The 14,559-nt window shown below is 51.7% G+C and overlaps 1 protein-coding gene across 8 annotated transcripts in view; it reads left to right on the top strand.

The window, feature by feature from the left end:
• PTPRF (protein tyrosine phosphatase receptor type F) overlaps positions 1 to 14,559 on the top strand; it is a 375,361-nt gene that overhangs the window by 337,569 nt on the left and 23,233 nt on the right. For all 8 annotated transcript variants that reach the window (XM_058421775.1, XM_040073022.1, XM_040073025.2 and 5 more), the window contains 3 exons: positions 2,230 to 2,384; positions 5,564 to 5,679; positions 11,385 to 11,482. In XM_058421775.1, the coding sequence (XP_058277758.1) occupies positions 2,230 to 2,384; positions 5,564 to 5,679; positions 11,385 to 11,482 (369 nt within the window). The remainder of the gene's footprint in view (positions 1 to 2,229; positions 2,385 to 5,563; positions 5,680 to 11,384; positions 11,483 to 14,559) is intronic.

Below are 14,559 nucleotides of genomic sequence, written 5' to 3'. Positions count from 1 at the left end.
CCTCATTTGCTTGCTCATTAGGGCTGGTTGAGTTCTTCATTACTCATCCAGCTCACATGTTCCTGTGGCAAGATGTCCACACCGGTGAGGGAGGAAGAGTCACAGATTAACAAGGTAAGGCAGAGGCCTTGGGATGCACTATTCTGGCAATCCCTTCCAAGAGGAGGTGACCTTAACTAGTTGATCCTAACTATAATCATCATCTCCTCACTAGTATAGACCTGTCACAGCGCTCTAGTAAGCCGCCAGCCAGCAGTAGTGCTCCTACAAACCTCTTATGTACCCTGCTCCTACAGACCCCTTTTCTGCATCCCCTGCTGCATCACATCCGCTTTCACTTGGAGCGTGAGGCACTCTGTCCGAGGCTGTGTGCTATCTCCCCCACCCAGCTCCTCTGAAATTGCTTGCTGTGTCTCTGGTGTCAGCAGGAGAGCATAACATTGCCCTTCTTCAAAGGCAGAGGGAATGTGGTTGAAACACTGTCTCTGGGAGCAGGGGCACCTGCACCTCGCAGTCTGCCTTTGGAAATGCCACTGAGATAACAGTCCTGATCTCTTCTGCATCTGACTTCCTTTGGAAGGTGACGCCTCCAAAGTACGTCTGAAAAAACATGAATCTTTGCCCCTTGCACAAAGCTTTGGAGATGGTCACCCCTTGCTGCGCACATCAGCATGTGCTCCTTCCCTCCTCCACCACCGATGCACCTTGACCTTCCTGGGGAGTCGCAGGCAAAGCGTTTTTGCCTCCCTCACAGAGCAGCCACTGGCCCAAGAAAGGGGAGTCAGAGGCTTTCTCGTCCGTGCCATGCTCAGAGCTGTAGCTGACTCCCTGCCCTGTTGTTTGAACTGGACATAGGGGTGTTAGGAGCAGTCTGATGAGTTGCAGTGGTCCTGTGCAGACTTCCTCTAAGAACAGAATTAAACCAGGAGCTGGCAGCTATTTCAGTGATTGAAAAAGGGTCTCGTAGGGCTGAAAAGTTTCACAAAGTGGCAAACACCCCCCACACTTCTTTCCCAGACAGTGGCACCTCTGCTGATAAATCTGAGGAGAGCAGCTAGGATGCTGAACTAGTGTGTGCTGCCAGAAGGATGTCCCAGATAAGAGCATTTTCTGTACTCCACACATTTGAAACCAGCCTGGCTGGGATCAAGGGCACCCGTGAGAGCAGATCAAGATGGGCATTTGTGTGCCACCAGCAGGCTTGATTTTTTCCATTTCTTCTCCTCACATATGTGAAGACATGAAGTGCATGTTTAAACTCCAACCTTAAAGCAAGAGATTTATAGATCCACATCTTCTGTGACTGAAACATTCTGTGGCAGGAGCAGAGCTTTCTGGCTGCTTAATGCCTGGCAGCAGGTGCTGCTCAAAAGCCACAGGCATGGAACTGATATAGCCGTGGCCCTCTCTTAACAGGGGGAAAGGATTTGTTTTTGCAGCATTTAACCCTTCTGACCCAGCAACACTGAGCTGTGAAGGTGCAACACAGCTCCATAAGCTTTAGCAACAGCAGCACAATGTCAGGTGCAGTGTCATTTTTCTGCAGGAAGGGTTTGGGTCTCTGCTGATTCCATCTAGCTAGTGGGGCTAGAAAGCTGTCCCTTCAGGTTATAAATCACTGCGCTGCCACGTTGCAGAAAGGAAAGGAACCTTAAGAATGAGCCTCTTTCTAAGGTCTGTTTATCAAAGACATCAGGTAGAAAATGTTCCTGTCATTTCATTCCTTTAAGAAAACCCACCTCGCCCAGCAGGGGTTTTCCTAATATAACTCTATCCTGAAGAGATGTGTTGATATCAGCACAACAGGTATTGTAAACCACTTAGGAATCATCAGCCAGCCCCATTGTGCAATTGGTTGGGATTCAAAAGCTTGTGATTTGGCTCCAAGAGAATCCAGGGCTGGCAAATGGCTCTTAGGTGGGCTTCTTCAGTTTTGCACCTCCAGGTCAGGTTTGTCAGCCATGAAGTTGCTGGCACTGGAACTCTTCCACACTAGCAAACTTGCTGGCGCCCAGAATGTGTCAGGCCAGGCAGAAACTGTTTCCACAGCGTGACCTCCACTGATGCCAAGGGAGGGGATATCTCATGGTATGTTGCTGGGGTTTGAGAGGCATGACCATCCTCTGCTAGCCAGAAGCAAGGGGAACTTTCAGCATTTCAGGGATGTGGCTGTTGCTTTAGCATAATGGATGCTTGCTTTTCTCTCACTCTCCTGCCTGTGCTGTTCAGAAGAGATATGCAGCCAGCCCCTACTCGGATGAGATCGTGATGGAAGTGGCATCAGCAAAGCAGCAGGATGAGCCAGAGATGCTGTGGGTGATGGGACCCGTCCTGGCTGTGATACTGATCATCATCATTGTCATTGCCATACTTCTCTTCAAAAGGTGAGATCCAGTCTGGGGCATGGCAGTTACACCCTCAGCACTAGAGGTGCTGGTACCTTCAGGGCCTTCCTTGTAACCTTCAGATACAGGGTGCTCTGACAGACAGTCCTTGGTGGTCATGGGGAGGAGGAAGGTCTCTACCTGGCACAGCAGAAGGCTGCTTTGTAAGAGAGCAGAAGGTAGTTAATACCAGCCCCAGGACACAGCTGCTGTGGATTCTGGAAGCATATGAACAGTGGGACAGATGAGAGTAGCTTTGTCCCTAAAACTGCAGTCTGACTGCTCTCGGGTCACAACAGCTTGGATTGGCAGCCTTGGGAACTTCGCTGGTACTGTTTCTCTATAGAAATTGCCTGCTGGATCTGTGGCAGCTGCTTCCCCTCCCCTGGCCCTGTGAGTTTTGGCTGAACAACATGACCTTGGTGGTGAGAGCAGGGCATGGATGTGACAGGCTGAAATCAGAGTGGACCTCTCTTTGGGCCTCTCAGTCCTGATGACCGGATCAGAAGCACCCTCACACTGGCTCCTTGTGGGAGCAGACACCTCCTTTTGCCTGGCAGAGCAGTCCTGCTCCAGCTGTAACTGTGTGTGTAGCGTGTGGTGATTGTTAGTCCCCAGGAGGAGCCATGGGTTGTATTTGCATGTGTTCGTGTAGCCTGTTCAATTGCAGCAGGTCATTCTCTATCAGCTCAGCTCTGAGGTTCTGCTCCTCCTCGGCTCTCTATTTACATATGTCTCTCTAGCTGGGGAAGGGAGCTGCCTTTGTTTTCTGATTAAATGGAGTTCTGCTGTGCATGTGCACTCAGTGCTTTTCTGTGTCACTGATCATCTCCTTTCTTCTGTTCCTGCTTTTCCCTGGATCTAGTAAGCAAGAAAGGTATGAATCCATTTTATCTTTTTGTTTTCCTAAAATTTCAAGTCTATTTCCCTTTTTAAAAATCAAGCCTGAAGCTGCTAAGGGGCATCTTTGTTTTTGGGAGTGTGGAGCATGCCAGCCTTAGGAGTTTACAAAGACTGTTTCCTCAAAGGTATCGGCCTCCTAGCAGTTGTCAGCCTCTCACAGCTCTCAGGGAGAAGTTCCAACATAAAGACTTCCCAGATTGCTTTTGCAATTAAATTAAAAATCAAAAAAACCCAACAGTAGCAGCAGTTAGAGGGGTTCCTTTGTTTTCTGAGTCACTTCAGACTGAGAGCTGTTCCCTCAAGACTGCAGGTGCATTCTTGCAGTCTCTAATGAGGAAGCTCTCAGGGAATACTGGGCAGCTGTAAGAAACAACGTTTGCTGGTCTTTAATGACAGAAAATGGCCCCAGAGGGGATTCCTGTGCCAGGGCCCCATAGAAGATATTCCCACCTTGCCTTAGCTTTGATTGTCGCAGAGTCTTGTGGGTGGAGCACCAGGAAGCCTTAGCCTGCGCTGCCCGTGCCTGACATGCATCCCTGCTGCATCCTAGCCCATGGAGGTGCAGCGAATCCTCTTCCAGCACCTCCCATGTGCTCAGAGTGACGCTGTGGTTTTGGCTGTCCAGCCTCTCTGTTGGAGGCATTTTCTCCCAAAAGTATCTGTGTGTAACATTCACAATGGCAGGTCTATAATGGAAGTGAAATGAAGCTGAGCAGCAGTGGATAACTTGGGGTCTGGAGGATGCTTTAGCAGTTGCCCTGACTGGACTAATGAGACAAAGTTTAATTATGTGTTGTGCCCATTTCCCAAAAAAGGTGGCCCAATTTGCTTGAGGACTGGTACACAGTAGCACATTGCACATCCTGCCGTGCTCCTGATAGGAGGTTTATTTGTGGGCTGTGTATTCTCCATTCTTTTTATCAATGTTCTCAGTTCTTCAGCTCTTTCGTCTTGGTCCAGGCAGCTGGAAGGCTTCTGAGATGGTGATATGCCTCAGAGTGGTTTAAGAATCAGAAGCTGATTCTCCCCATCGAACAGCTCTGGTGTTTGCTGCAGCCTCAGGCTGCGGATGGAGCTTGCTTACAGGCTGGGCCACACAAGGAAGGCACACAGGTTTCACTCATGATTTATGCACTAGATTTTCTCTAAGTGCTTCTCATTAGTGGCAGCCCAGCATGCCCAGCCACTGATGGACCTGAAAGTGCCCTGTGCCTGTGAGAGCATTTGGGATCATGCATGGTTCAGGGTCTTCACCATCCAGGGATGCAGCTGCCTTTGTGCAGAACCTGGCAGCCCTTCACTGCTTCCAGGTGCCTCACAAGGAGGTCCGAAGCAGAGACTGACTGTTGCCATTTGCAGGCTGGTAAATGTGCTAGCATTCATGCAGAGCAGCAGTGCTGCAGCTCCCTCTCTCCCAGGAAGCATCAGGTCAGCAAAGGAGTTCAGGCAAAATCCATCTGGAGGCTGTAGCCAAAAGACAAAGTCTCTTTGTATTCCTGCATGCTCAGTGCATTGGCCAAGTGCCAGGGTCAGCACAGGCTCAGAAGAGAGAACTGCTGTGCTGCTCCTGCCCAACACCCTTCTCCAGCCCTTGGGTATACCCACCATATTTGTAATCTAGAGCTAGAAGTGGGACCTAGAGATACACTAGAAGCTCTTCTTGCAGTATTATATTTTCCTTAATATTCACTTGTCCACTTTTTGATTGGATCTGTCCCTGCTTTGCCTGTGAATTCCAGCAAGAGCCTGAGGTGGTGGCATCGCTTTAGGCATAAATATAGCATGAAGAGACAACATTGTATTTTATTGTTCCATTAATTCACGCCTTGGGTGCCTTCAACCATTCAAGACATGTATTAATGGCCCAATAAAACACACCCTGAAGAGCCTTTACACTATTATATTACAGCATTCTATATTTAAATATTTCTAATACATGAAAAAAAATTTTATTATATCCTTCCACTACAGGAAATAGTTCCTAGAGACACTAAGAGGAAACAGCATCTTGCATCTATCTGCATTTTCTCTAATAAATACTATGCAGAATACCACATTTCAAAACTGCCTCACTAATCAAACATCTGACATTGCTTATATATAATCTTTCCTGTTCTGTAGATGGGAAATTGGAGGCATGGAAGGTGGTATGACTAACCCAGAGCCTGGGATGGACCTGGGTGTCTGGGACACAGGGACCCAGACTCCTTCCTAGGGTGATTCATGCCAGTCTCTGCCAGAACTCACCTGCTTGTGTCTGCCCTCTCTGTCCACAGGAAAAGGGCACACTCCCCCTCTTCCAAGGATGAGCATTCCATGGGCCTGAAGGACTCACTCTTGGCCCACTCGTCTGACCCAGTTGAGATGAGGCGGCTCAACTACCAGACTCCAGGTAAGGAGCAGCTCATCCTCTTGAATTCCTGCTTCCTCTGGTTCCCCTTCTCCATGTCCCCCATGCCAGAGGCAGAGTTGCAGCCCTTCCCACCCTCCAGGAGATCCACAACTTCTCCGTCACAGTGTCACAGAGTGGGCTTTAGACTGAGGATGTCCAGGTATCTGCTCTCTGGGCTGCAAATCCTTCTCCCTAGCCCTGTCACTGCAGGGCCGTGAGGCTGGGGAGCCTGGATGGGGCTGGCCTCTTGTGTGGTGTGTGTCAGACACGGTGTGAAGCTCACCACAGTTGGTCTGAGCTGGGAGGAGCCTCCATGTAGCTGGGAGTGTCCACAGCCGGGATGCTCCCAGGTGCAGACCTGGCTTCACCCTGGCTGAGCTTCAGTGCCAAGCACAACTTGGTGCAGTGTTGGCCACATGGGCTGCATCTGGGGCAGTCAGGAGGTACACAGAGCTATTACACTGCTGAGGATGTCCCAGCAGCTCCATTCTGGGAACTTTGGTGTGCTGGGAACTCTGCTCAGCTAAGGGTCCAGAGCAGAGCTACCTGCAGACAGTAGTGCTCTGCAGCCAGTGCTGTGGCCCACTGAAGAACTCTGCTGATCATGGGGGTCTCAGTGCAGAGGATGATAGTTCAGTAAATGCCATTCTCTGCATGCTGCTTTCACTGGCCTGGGATGCCTCAGGCTGTAGCTTTGCCAGCTCATGGAGGTAACTGTACTTCACACTGCAGAAAGGTCTTGTGCTGCTGCTTTGTGTCTGCACGTCTCTGATGGCACCGAAAGCACAGTACCTGTCATTGTAGTGATCAGAGACAAGCTCGCCCTGACTCGTTCAGAGCCTTTCAGAGAGCCCAAGTCCTAGATGAACTGAGGGAACCACTTGGACTTTTGTGATGGAGGGAGCAGTTCAGCAGCAAATGAGGCACATACAGTTCTCTTCTAACTTGCAGCTCCTCCTGGTCTCTAACCTACTTTCCTTTTCCTCCTGCTGCTCATTCATCTAAGAGCTTTCATCTAACAGGAGAGTTTTGAAGGGGCCATTTCCTGATGTAAAACTGCTGTGTCTGGCAGGGGGGGGCAAGAACAGCCTTTCCTCGTGCCACTCACAGCAGTCTGGCTCACACCTGGTGTGAGCTACACCAGCACGTCTTTTTCTGTGCCAGGGCAGCTGTCAGGGGTCCATAGCTAGTGCATCTCCCAGGCAGAACCAGTGGCAGATCTCACGTGTGGGCAGCAGCAGCAGGCTGGTAGTTGCCAGCAGAGCTGGCACATAATTGGCCACAGCACAGGATGGTGTCACAGCATGGGAGGAAGATGCCGTGGGGAGCAAGGGAGGCACGTGTGCCAGAGGAAGACATCTCAACAGGCAGATCACCAGGAGCAGCACTAGGAGGGGGTCACACACAGTCAGCAGCAGCATGCAGCTCCTTGAGGAGGAGCACGCTGTTAAACAGGGCTGCTCCAGGACAGCTGTGCGTGGAGACAGGCCTCTATGATATATCTCCATGTCAGCACAAAAGCCATCTTTGCTGTATGCTTGTGGTTTGCATTGCGTGGAGGATTGTCACAAGTCGGTCTAGCATCTGCTCCCATCTTCAGAGAGGTCAGGGTGTTTGCAACAAGGATATCCCTTGCTAGACCTGTAGCAACGTTCAAGAGCTGCCACCAGAGAGACAGGGAGCCAGGAAATTTTCTTTTCCTATCTGTGAGTGAGGATAAGCCGAAGATGCTGCTCATTTAATAAGTTTGTCTCTCTCTGGAGAGACAAAACCAAGCCCGAGTGCCCAGTTCACTCAAGACAGCAGCAGGACCCTGGGATACTGCCAGACAATGCTCCCCTACCAAGAGGAAGCAGTCTGTCCTCCTCCCCTGCTCCCCACTGCATCCCTTGTGAGTCTCCGAGGGGTGGAAGCGGGTGTTGTGCAGCTGGGAGTGACTGTTCCGGCTCCTGATGAGCTTATCCTCATCAATGAAGCACAAGAAATCCACCAGGCCCAGTGGGCCCAAGCTGTTGGCCCTGTCACCTGATGGAGGACGAGACAGTGCTGTGAGGATGCATTGACAAGAGGTGCTGGCCACCAGCCCTGGTAGCTGGTCTCCCTGCTGGAGCTTGCTGAGCAGGGAAAACTTGTTCAATGCATAATTAATTGGTCTACTGTTATTAAATATTAAGCTTTCTCATTTTTGTGGTTTTTACTTCAGACAAGGGTTATTCCCCACTGTTGGCCTCCCTGTACTAATGTACTGCTGTGCCAAGTCAGTGAGAGGATACAGGACTGGGCAGTGTCCCAATACACCATGAAATGAGACAGAGTTGTGCTGCTGATGAGCTGTGAGCGAGCTGGAGCTCAGGGACACTGAGCAGAGGTGGCTGGGGCTGAGTGCAGTCCCTTTGGCCACCAAGTAGCACAGATGCTCCTTGTACCTGCCATCTATTGGCCCTTGCCGGCTTCCCTGGGGCGTGGGGCTGGGGCCAGAGGTGTGGAGTGAGAAATGTAGCTCTCAGTGTCACATGAAGGCCTGTGGACTCACTCCCTTACGAGTAGCTCCAGCTCCACGTTTGCCAGTGTCAGGGAATGGCCCTGGCCAGAGCCAGCAGCCTGCTGTGTAACAGCCAGTTGCAGAGCATCCCCCAGGGCCAGGCAGTCTGTCCTGTGCAGGAGGGAAGCTACTGGTGCTGTGGCATATGGTGCTGTCCTTTTCATCTTCATCTCGTTGTCTTTCCATCTCTGAACCTCTGCAATGATGACTAAAGGCTAATGGGATTTCTGTTCTTGCCCCGTTTCTTTTCTTTGCAGGTGCCAGTGTCCCCTGTTGCCCGAATATCTCAAGTTAGTTTTAACTCCTGTTTTTATATTTCAACACCTTTTGCTTTTTCTTTCCCTTTCTCTCTCATCTCTGTATTTTTCGTTTCAATGTCATGAAGATCACCTTCGCTCACAGCAGACTGTAAAATGGCAGCGATTTCACTTTCTGACATGATGTGTGGGGTGAGGCTCGGTACTGCTCGCACGGCACCACAGCAGCTCACCGCAGCACAGTGCAGAAGGGAGGGTCCTGAGTGATGGGCTGCCAAGAGGCTTCTGCAGCAGCCCTTCCCCTACTCTCTGGCCTCCTACCCCCTCAGAGTGGTAGGCCAGGCTCTGCCATGGTGCCAGGCCTGCAGCTGGTGGCCAGCTAAAAACCCCAAATGGACAAATTGAAGGGTGCTCTTCAGTGGTTGAACATGCTCTCTTCCTACCTTGCACAAACTGATTTCCCTAGGCTTGGTCCCTTCTGCCATAGCCTTAGGCAGAACACACGATGGTCTATGGACTGCCTGCATTTGCTCTGCTTTGCAGTGTTGGTATCAGAATCCCAGGCACAGAGGAGGCCCTTACTGCTCTAGCAGCTTGGATGGAGTAGTAGCAGCCTGCAGATAAAAGTGCCCCCTTATCACTTGTCTTCTGAGCTTCAAGTTCATCCTCAACCAACCATAAAAGCGTGGTCACCCTGCTCTGGGATGTACAAGGCATCTGTGTGTGCACACAGGAGTGGGAGAAGTATGTAGGATAAATAACTTCCCCTGGGAGCAGAGCCATGGGCTTTGCTCTGTGTGTCCCTGCAGGCATTGTGAGACCTCTGAGCTCTTCTAGCCTCGTGGTGATCTCACTGTCCTCTTGCCAGAGCAATTGGAAGAGCTTGTGGAAGTCCTGGCAGTGTGTACCCATCTCCACCTTGCCCTGCGCTGTCAGTGGCTGTTTTTCTAGGTTCACCATAATGAGATTCCAACCACCTCTTTTTCCCCACCTGCTCCTGCAGCTCTTTTGTTGCTGCAACACTTCTCTGGCTGGCAAAACACAAGTCTGGAGAGACCACCTTGTGTTTCTCAGCAGAGGTGAGGGTCTGCAGCTCTGCTGTGGTCTGTGGCTCTGCTGTACTTTGTACATAACCGTGTTGGAAGAAGCACATACTGTGGCTGTGTTCCGTCTCTTTCTTCTTCCTGCCCCACACTTCAGTCTTGGTCCCACACTGTTCTCATCATTCAATTGCTTATCAGTGACAGCTCTGCAAAGTCTTCTCCTGAGCTACAGCCAGGAGTTCTGGCATGAGTGAGGAAATTGTGCCAAAACCAGGATCATTTCTGTCCCTTTGAGGGCCTGCTCAGCCACCTCAGGGATCCTGGTGGGTGAAGTGGCAAACAAGACCATTTGCAGGAGGATCTCAGCACAAGGCAGAATAGGGGTATTTCCTTCTCCACCTGTCTGTGTGTTCTCAGGCTGTCCTGGATGGCACTGCACTGCTGAGTAATGGCAGGACGAGTGTGTGTTGGATTGGGTCTTGCCTGTTGTGCAGTGATGTCAGATGTTTTATGCAGAGGTCTGAGGTGCAACACTTCCATGTTATCACCTCGTGACTTGTCACCACCGTGTAAAATGCGTGTACCCAGCCTGAGGACTGCTCCATCACCTCAGTGGCCCATCACTGCCATCTGTGGCAGTGTTCAGCCTCCTGAGCAATTGAGAAGCTTCTGGCTGTGCTCCAGCCTGTCTCCCTGGGTGTGAGTCAACAGCTTCAGCCTATTAATAATCATCATTACCCATGTGGGGTTTCTGGGAAACCCACAGAGCAGCCGATGGAGTCACGAGCCTTGGGATTTGGATGACATGTTTCACCATCACGTTCCTGCCAGTTCAACATCTCAGTATCAGAGAAGGAGGTTGTAATAGTTAAGCTCTGAATCCCAGGGCCCCAGGAGGGCTCCTGCCAATCCCACATGCATGCTCCCACAGTACCTGTTCCCTGTGTGGGATCTGTGCGATCCCCTCCTGGGCCTTTCTGCCAAGCAGGGCTTCAGTTGTGCCCAGTATGAGCTGTAGTGTTGCATCCTGGTTTAGCCAGGGCAAGACTTCTGCCATGGCTGGAGCTGCGTCCCAACTCGCAGCAGCCTCCCAGAAGCTGTGGAGGGCACATCACTGCACATGGTGCCTTGCAGGGCCAGCCCAGAGGAGCTGGACTTTGAGCTCTGGAGCGGGCCCTGCCTCTGGAGCATCACTGAAGAGTTATGCAGCTGTGGGCAGAGCTGCTCCTGAGCTCTCAGAACATTGTACACTGTCCTACCAGGGGATCAGCCATTCTTCTGTGGGCCCCTTCTCATCCTTCTCTAACGCCCTGGGGACTGTGATGGCATCTACCTTCCCAAAAAGCTGTGCATGTGCCCTGCAGAGGTTTCACTGCGGGTCTGGCAGAGTTTCTTTGTGGCTAATGCCGTTGTTTAGGGGTAAGCAAGAGGATGAGCCTAAGTCCTCGGCGGTGAGAGCACCAGAGGATCAGTGTGTTCAACTTCAGCCCATGCGGAAGCCCGGGAAGCCCAGTGACAGCATATCCTGGGCTGTTCCTGCCAGGGGCTGGCCAAGCCCCTGCCCTCTGCGTGGCCTGCTCTGTGTGCCCGCTGGCTGTACTGTCCGAGCATGCTCACCCGGTCACGCACATTCCGCACATCACCTTTGTGTTCCCTTCCTTCACCGCTCCGGGAGTGTGTGCCGCATGCCATGTGAGCTCGTCGGCTTCCCGTCCATCCTGCCCGGCGCTTCACATAGTCACACGTGTCCGCCTTGCACCCACCTCCTGGGTTTGCTGTGCACATGCTCTTGCTGAGCCTTCCTTGGCCGTGCGGAGCCGTAACCGTTCTCCTCTCCCTCCTCCCTCCTTGTCTCGCTTGCAGGCATGCGTGACCACCCCCCAATCCCCCTGAGCGACCTCGCTGACAACATCGACCGCCTCAAGGCCAACGATGGGCTGAAGTTCTCCCAGGAGTACGAGGTGAGCCTGAGGGTGGGACGGGCAGCAGGGCAGAGTGATGCTGGCCAGGACCCCAGCAGACAGGGCCTGGTGGAAGCTGAGCCGTGTTTCCCCTGCAGCAGTGCTGCGTGGCCAGTCCCCACACCAGCCCTGGGAGCCTGCCAGCTCTCCCTTCCAGCCCCACAGTGGTGGGAACTCACCTTGAGCAGTTGTAGCATGGCTGATACATGGAGAAAGCCTTGCAGGAGAATGCACAGCAGTCTGCCATGCTGCCACTGTGGATATGGTCTTGAGTGCCTACCTGGACTGTCACTGATTACTTTGTTCTGCTCTGTGAGGGCTGCACTCCATCCAGGTTGGCTGAGGTATTTTGGTCTGCAGTATCCAGTTCCCATTCACTTCCATCTGTGTTCAAAGTTTTGCTCTCTGCGCCATCCTCTGATGCCAACAAACACGCATTTTGAGTTTTCATTCCTGCTTTCCCCACCTAATCTCCCGCTGGACTGTGCTGGTATTAGCCTGTGCCATTCAGCAGCAGTGCCTATAGAAACTCTGCTAATGTCCCACTGCCCTGGAGTAGTCCAAGCTCCCCTCCCTGCACAGAGCTCTCTCTGCCTGTGACCTGCAGTCATGTGCTGCAGACTTGCCTGCACTTCTGGATCATGCTCCCACCCTTATCCGTGTCTCTGGTGGAGCCCCTGAGTAGGTACTGTCTGCATCCACCACTGGTGCTGCCTTTGTTCACATGCAAGGACATGTGCTAGGTGTTTGGTGAACCCCTCCACTGCACCTCTCCCAGCCCAATTCCCTCCAGCCCAACTTGCCAAGGGGGTGCACGTGTGAGGGGGAAGGGACTGACCTACCTGAGGGCTGCCTCACCTTTTTTGGCACTCTTCAGGCTGTATAATTAGGTTGCAACTGTTTAAAATTGGGAAAAGTTCCTCTGCAGCCGTGAGAGCAGCAATGGCAGGATGATGTTTTGTTGTGCTTATATGCAGAGCCCTCTTGAGCTGCAGGGGACTTGTAAATAAACCCCCCACTAGTATTAAAGAGGGAATAAATTTGGGAAGTGTTCTTTGCATGTGTTATCACTTCTGTTTGAATTGTTATCTGCCTGTGCCTGTGGCCACCCCTTCCTGCACCGTACCTACACTGATTCATGAGATGAGATCAGAGCATTTGCCCATGAGGTAGGATTATATATGCCAGGAAAGGGAAAGCAGATCTCTATGTAGAGACGGTAAGGGACGAATTCCAGCTAGTTCAAAGGGTGTGCTGCGTGTATCCGGGGAAGGCACAGAGCTCTTTTTTTGCTTTGGGATGCCAAGTGGAGGGTCTTGGCATCCCTCTGCATTTACTGTCTGAACCAGAGGGATGAGCTACAGCATTACATTGTGACTTGGGAAATGTTTAAAGGAATAACCTGCTTCACTTGCAGTTATCTGTGTGTTCATATATGTCCTGCCAGTGGAGCCAAAGCATGCAGTCATATCTGGCTGCCTTGGGCTTTTTGTTAGCAGTCCAACTGAAACATTAAGCAGGGCTGTCCACTCTGCTGCAGGCAGGCTGTGGCTCTGCTGCATGGTGGGGATTCATAAGGATCCTGTGTCTCTGCACTCCCATCCTCACACTAGGCCTGTGCTCAGTAGAGCCTGCAGCATAATACTGAGCTGTGGGAACTGTTTTTGAAAAAATGAGCATTAAGTAAATTCTCTTAGCTGCTTTCATGAGCCTCTCTCTTCTCATTTCTCTTTCTTTAGAATATCATGGCTGGTTGAGAGCACCAATCAGTTGTACTTCTCATGTTGAAGCAGCTATTAAGTAGCTGATTGTTGCACGTTATTTTTTTTCCCCTGGATTCTGCTGTGTTTGACTCCTCATCGTCTGGAAATTGCTGAACATGACAGGCTTGTACAGTGTTTGACACTAGGATGGACCCAAAAGTAGAAGGGGTTGCACCTTGTTGGCATGTGGGGATCAATGCAATCATTTCCCATTTGAAATGCCAGTGAGAAGAATGCTGGACTGAGTTTGGAGAGAGCAGCAGCTGCCTGTGCAGGATTGCTGCAGCAGCGGGTCTGCTCTCATCCTGGTCCCTGTATGTGTGGGTTTGGCAGAGCAGCTCCCTTTGACAGGAAGGCTGCAGGGCAGGATGGGCATGGTGTGTGCTGCTGACTAAGGAAATCTGCAGAGTGGATGTGGAAATAGCAGAGGTGGGAGGGGAGCAGGCGGTGCAGCCCCTGTGGGAGCCCAAGAGACGGGAACCACACCTCAGCACATGCTTGCATTTGCAGTAAGCACTGATACAGTCCCAATGCATACCCTGGGACTCCGTGAGCCCCAGACCTTATGTAGAGCTGAGTGGTGACCCAGCAATTTGGGAAGTGAAGGCCTCAACCCTGTTCCCCATGGCATAATGGTGCTGCCAGAATGGGCATAGCACAGCTGAGCAGGGAGTACACAAGGGAGGAAGGCATGGCAGGTGAACCCCCAAGGCCCATTTGCTGTTGGATTGTGCTTTGAAATAGTTGCATTTTAAGTGTTTTTGTAGAGCAGCCTGTCAGCCTAACATCTCTGTGGGGTGCAGGGCTGTTTATAGATGGCTCACATTCCAGGAGCAGTGGCACCACAGGCAGAGAGCAAATATTTAACAGCAGTTCTAACCATTGAGGCCAGCTGGCCTAGAGCCATCAGTCTGGCGCTTGCCTTGGCTGTGCAAGCAATAGCAGGGTAACCTAGACACAGGTGACATGAAACAAGACCTGTCAGCACCTCCCCACATGCCTGGAAAGGGGGCAGGAAGGGTGGCAGAGATTTCTCACAGCCGTCTGACCTCCATTCCCACAGGTCAGAGAACAAACAATATTGCTCACACCAGTTTGCCAGCCCGCGTGGCCATGCAGCCCGTGTGACAAAGCCAGCACGGAGCAAGCTATGGGCTGGCTGCAGTGAGAGCAGGTTTGTGAGCTGTGGGTTAGCCCTCGCCCCCAACACCTGAGAGCCATCCCAGCTGTACCTCCTGGTACCCCCGGTGCAGCAGGAGAGGCTGAAAGGCAGTTGCTGGGAGCTGAGCCGTCTGCAGGTTCGGTTCACAGCTG

This window comes from Hirundo rustica, chromosome 9 (assembly GCF_015227805.2).
Source record: "Hirundo rustica isolate bHirRus1 chromosome 9, bHirRus1.pri.v3, whole genome shotgun sequence".
In the NCBI taxonomy this organism is placed as follows: Eukaryota; Metazoa; Chordata; class Aves; order Passeriformes; family Hirundinidae; genus Hirundo; species Hirundo rustica.
The sequence above is the reverse complement of the archived record's forward strand: the minus strand, read 5'-3'. Positions and strand labels throughout refer to the sequence as shown.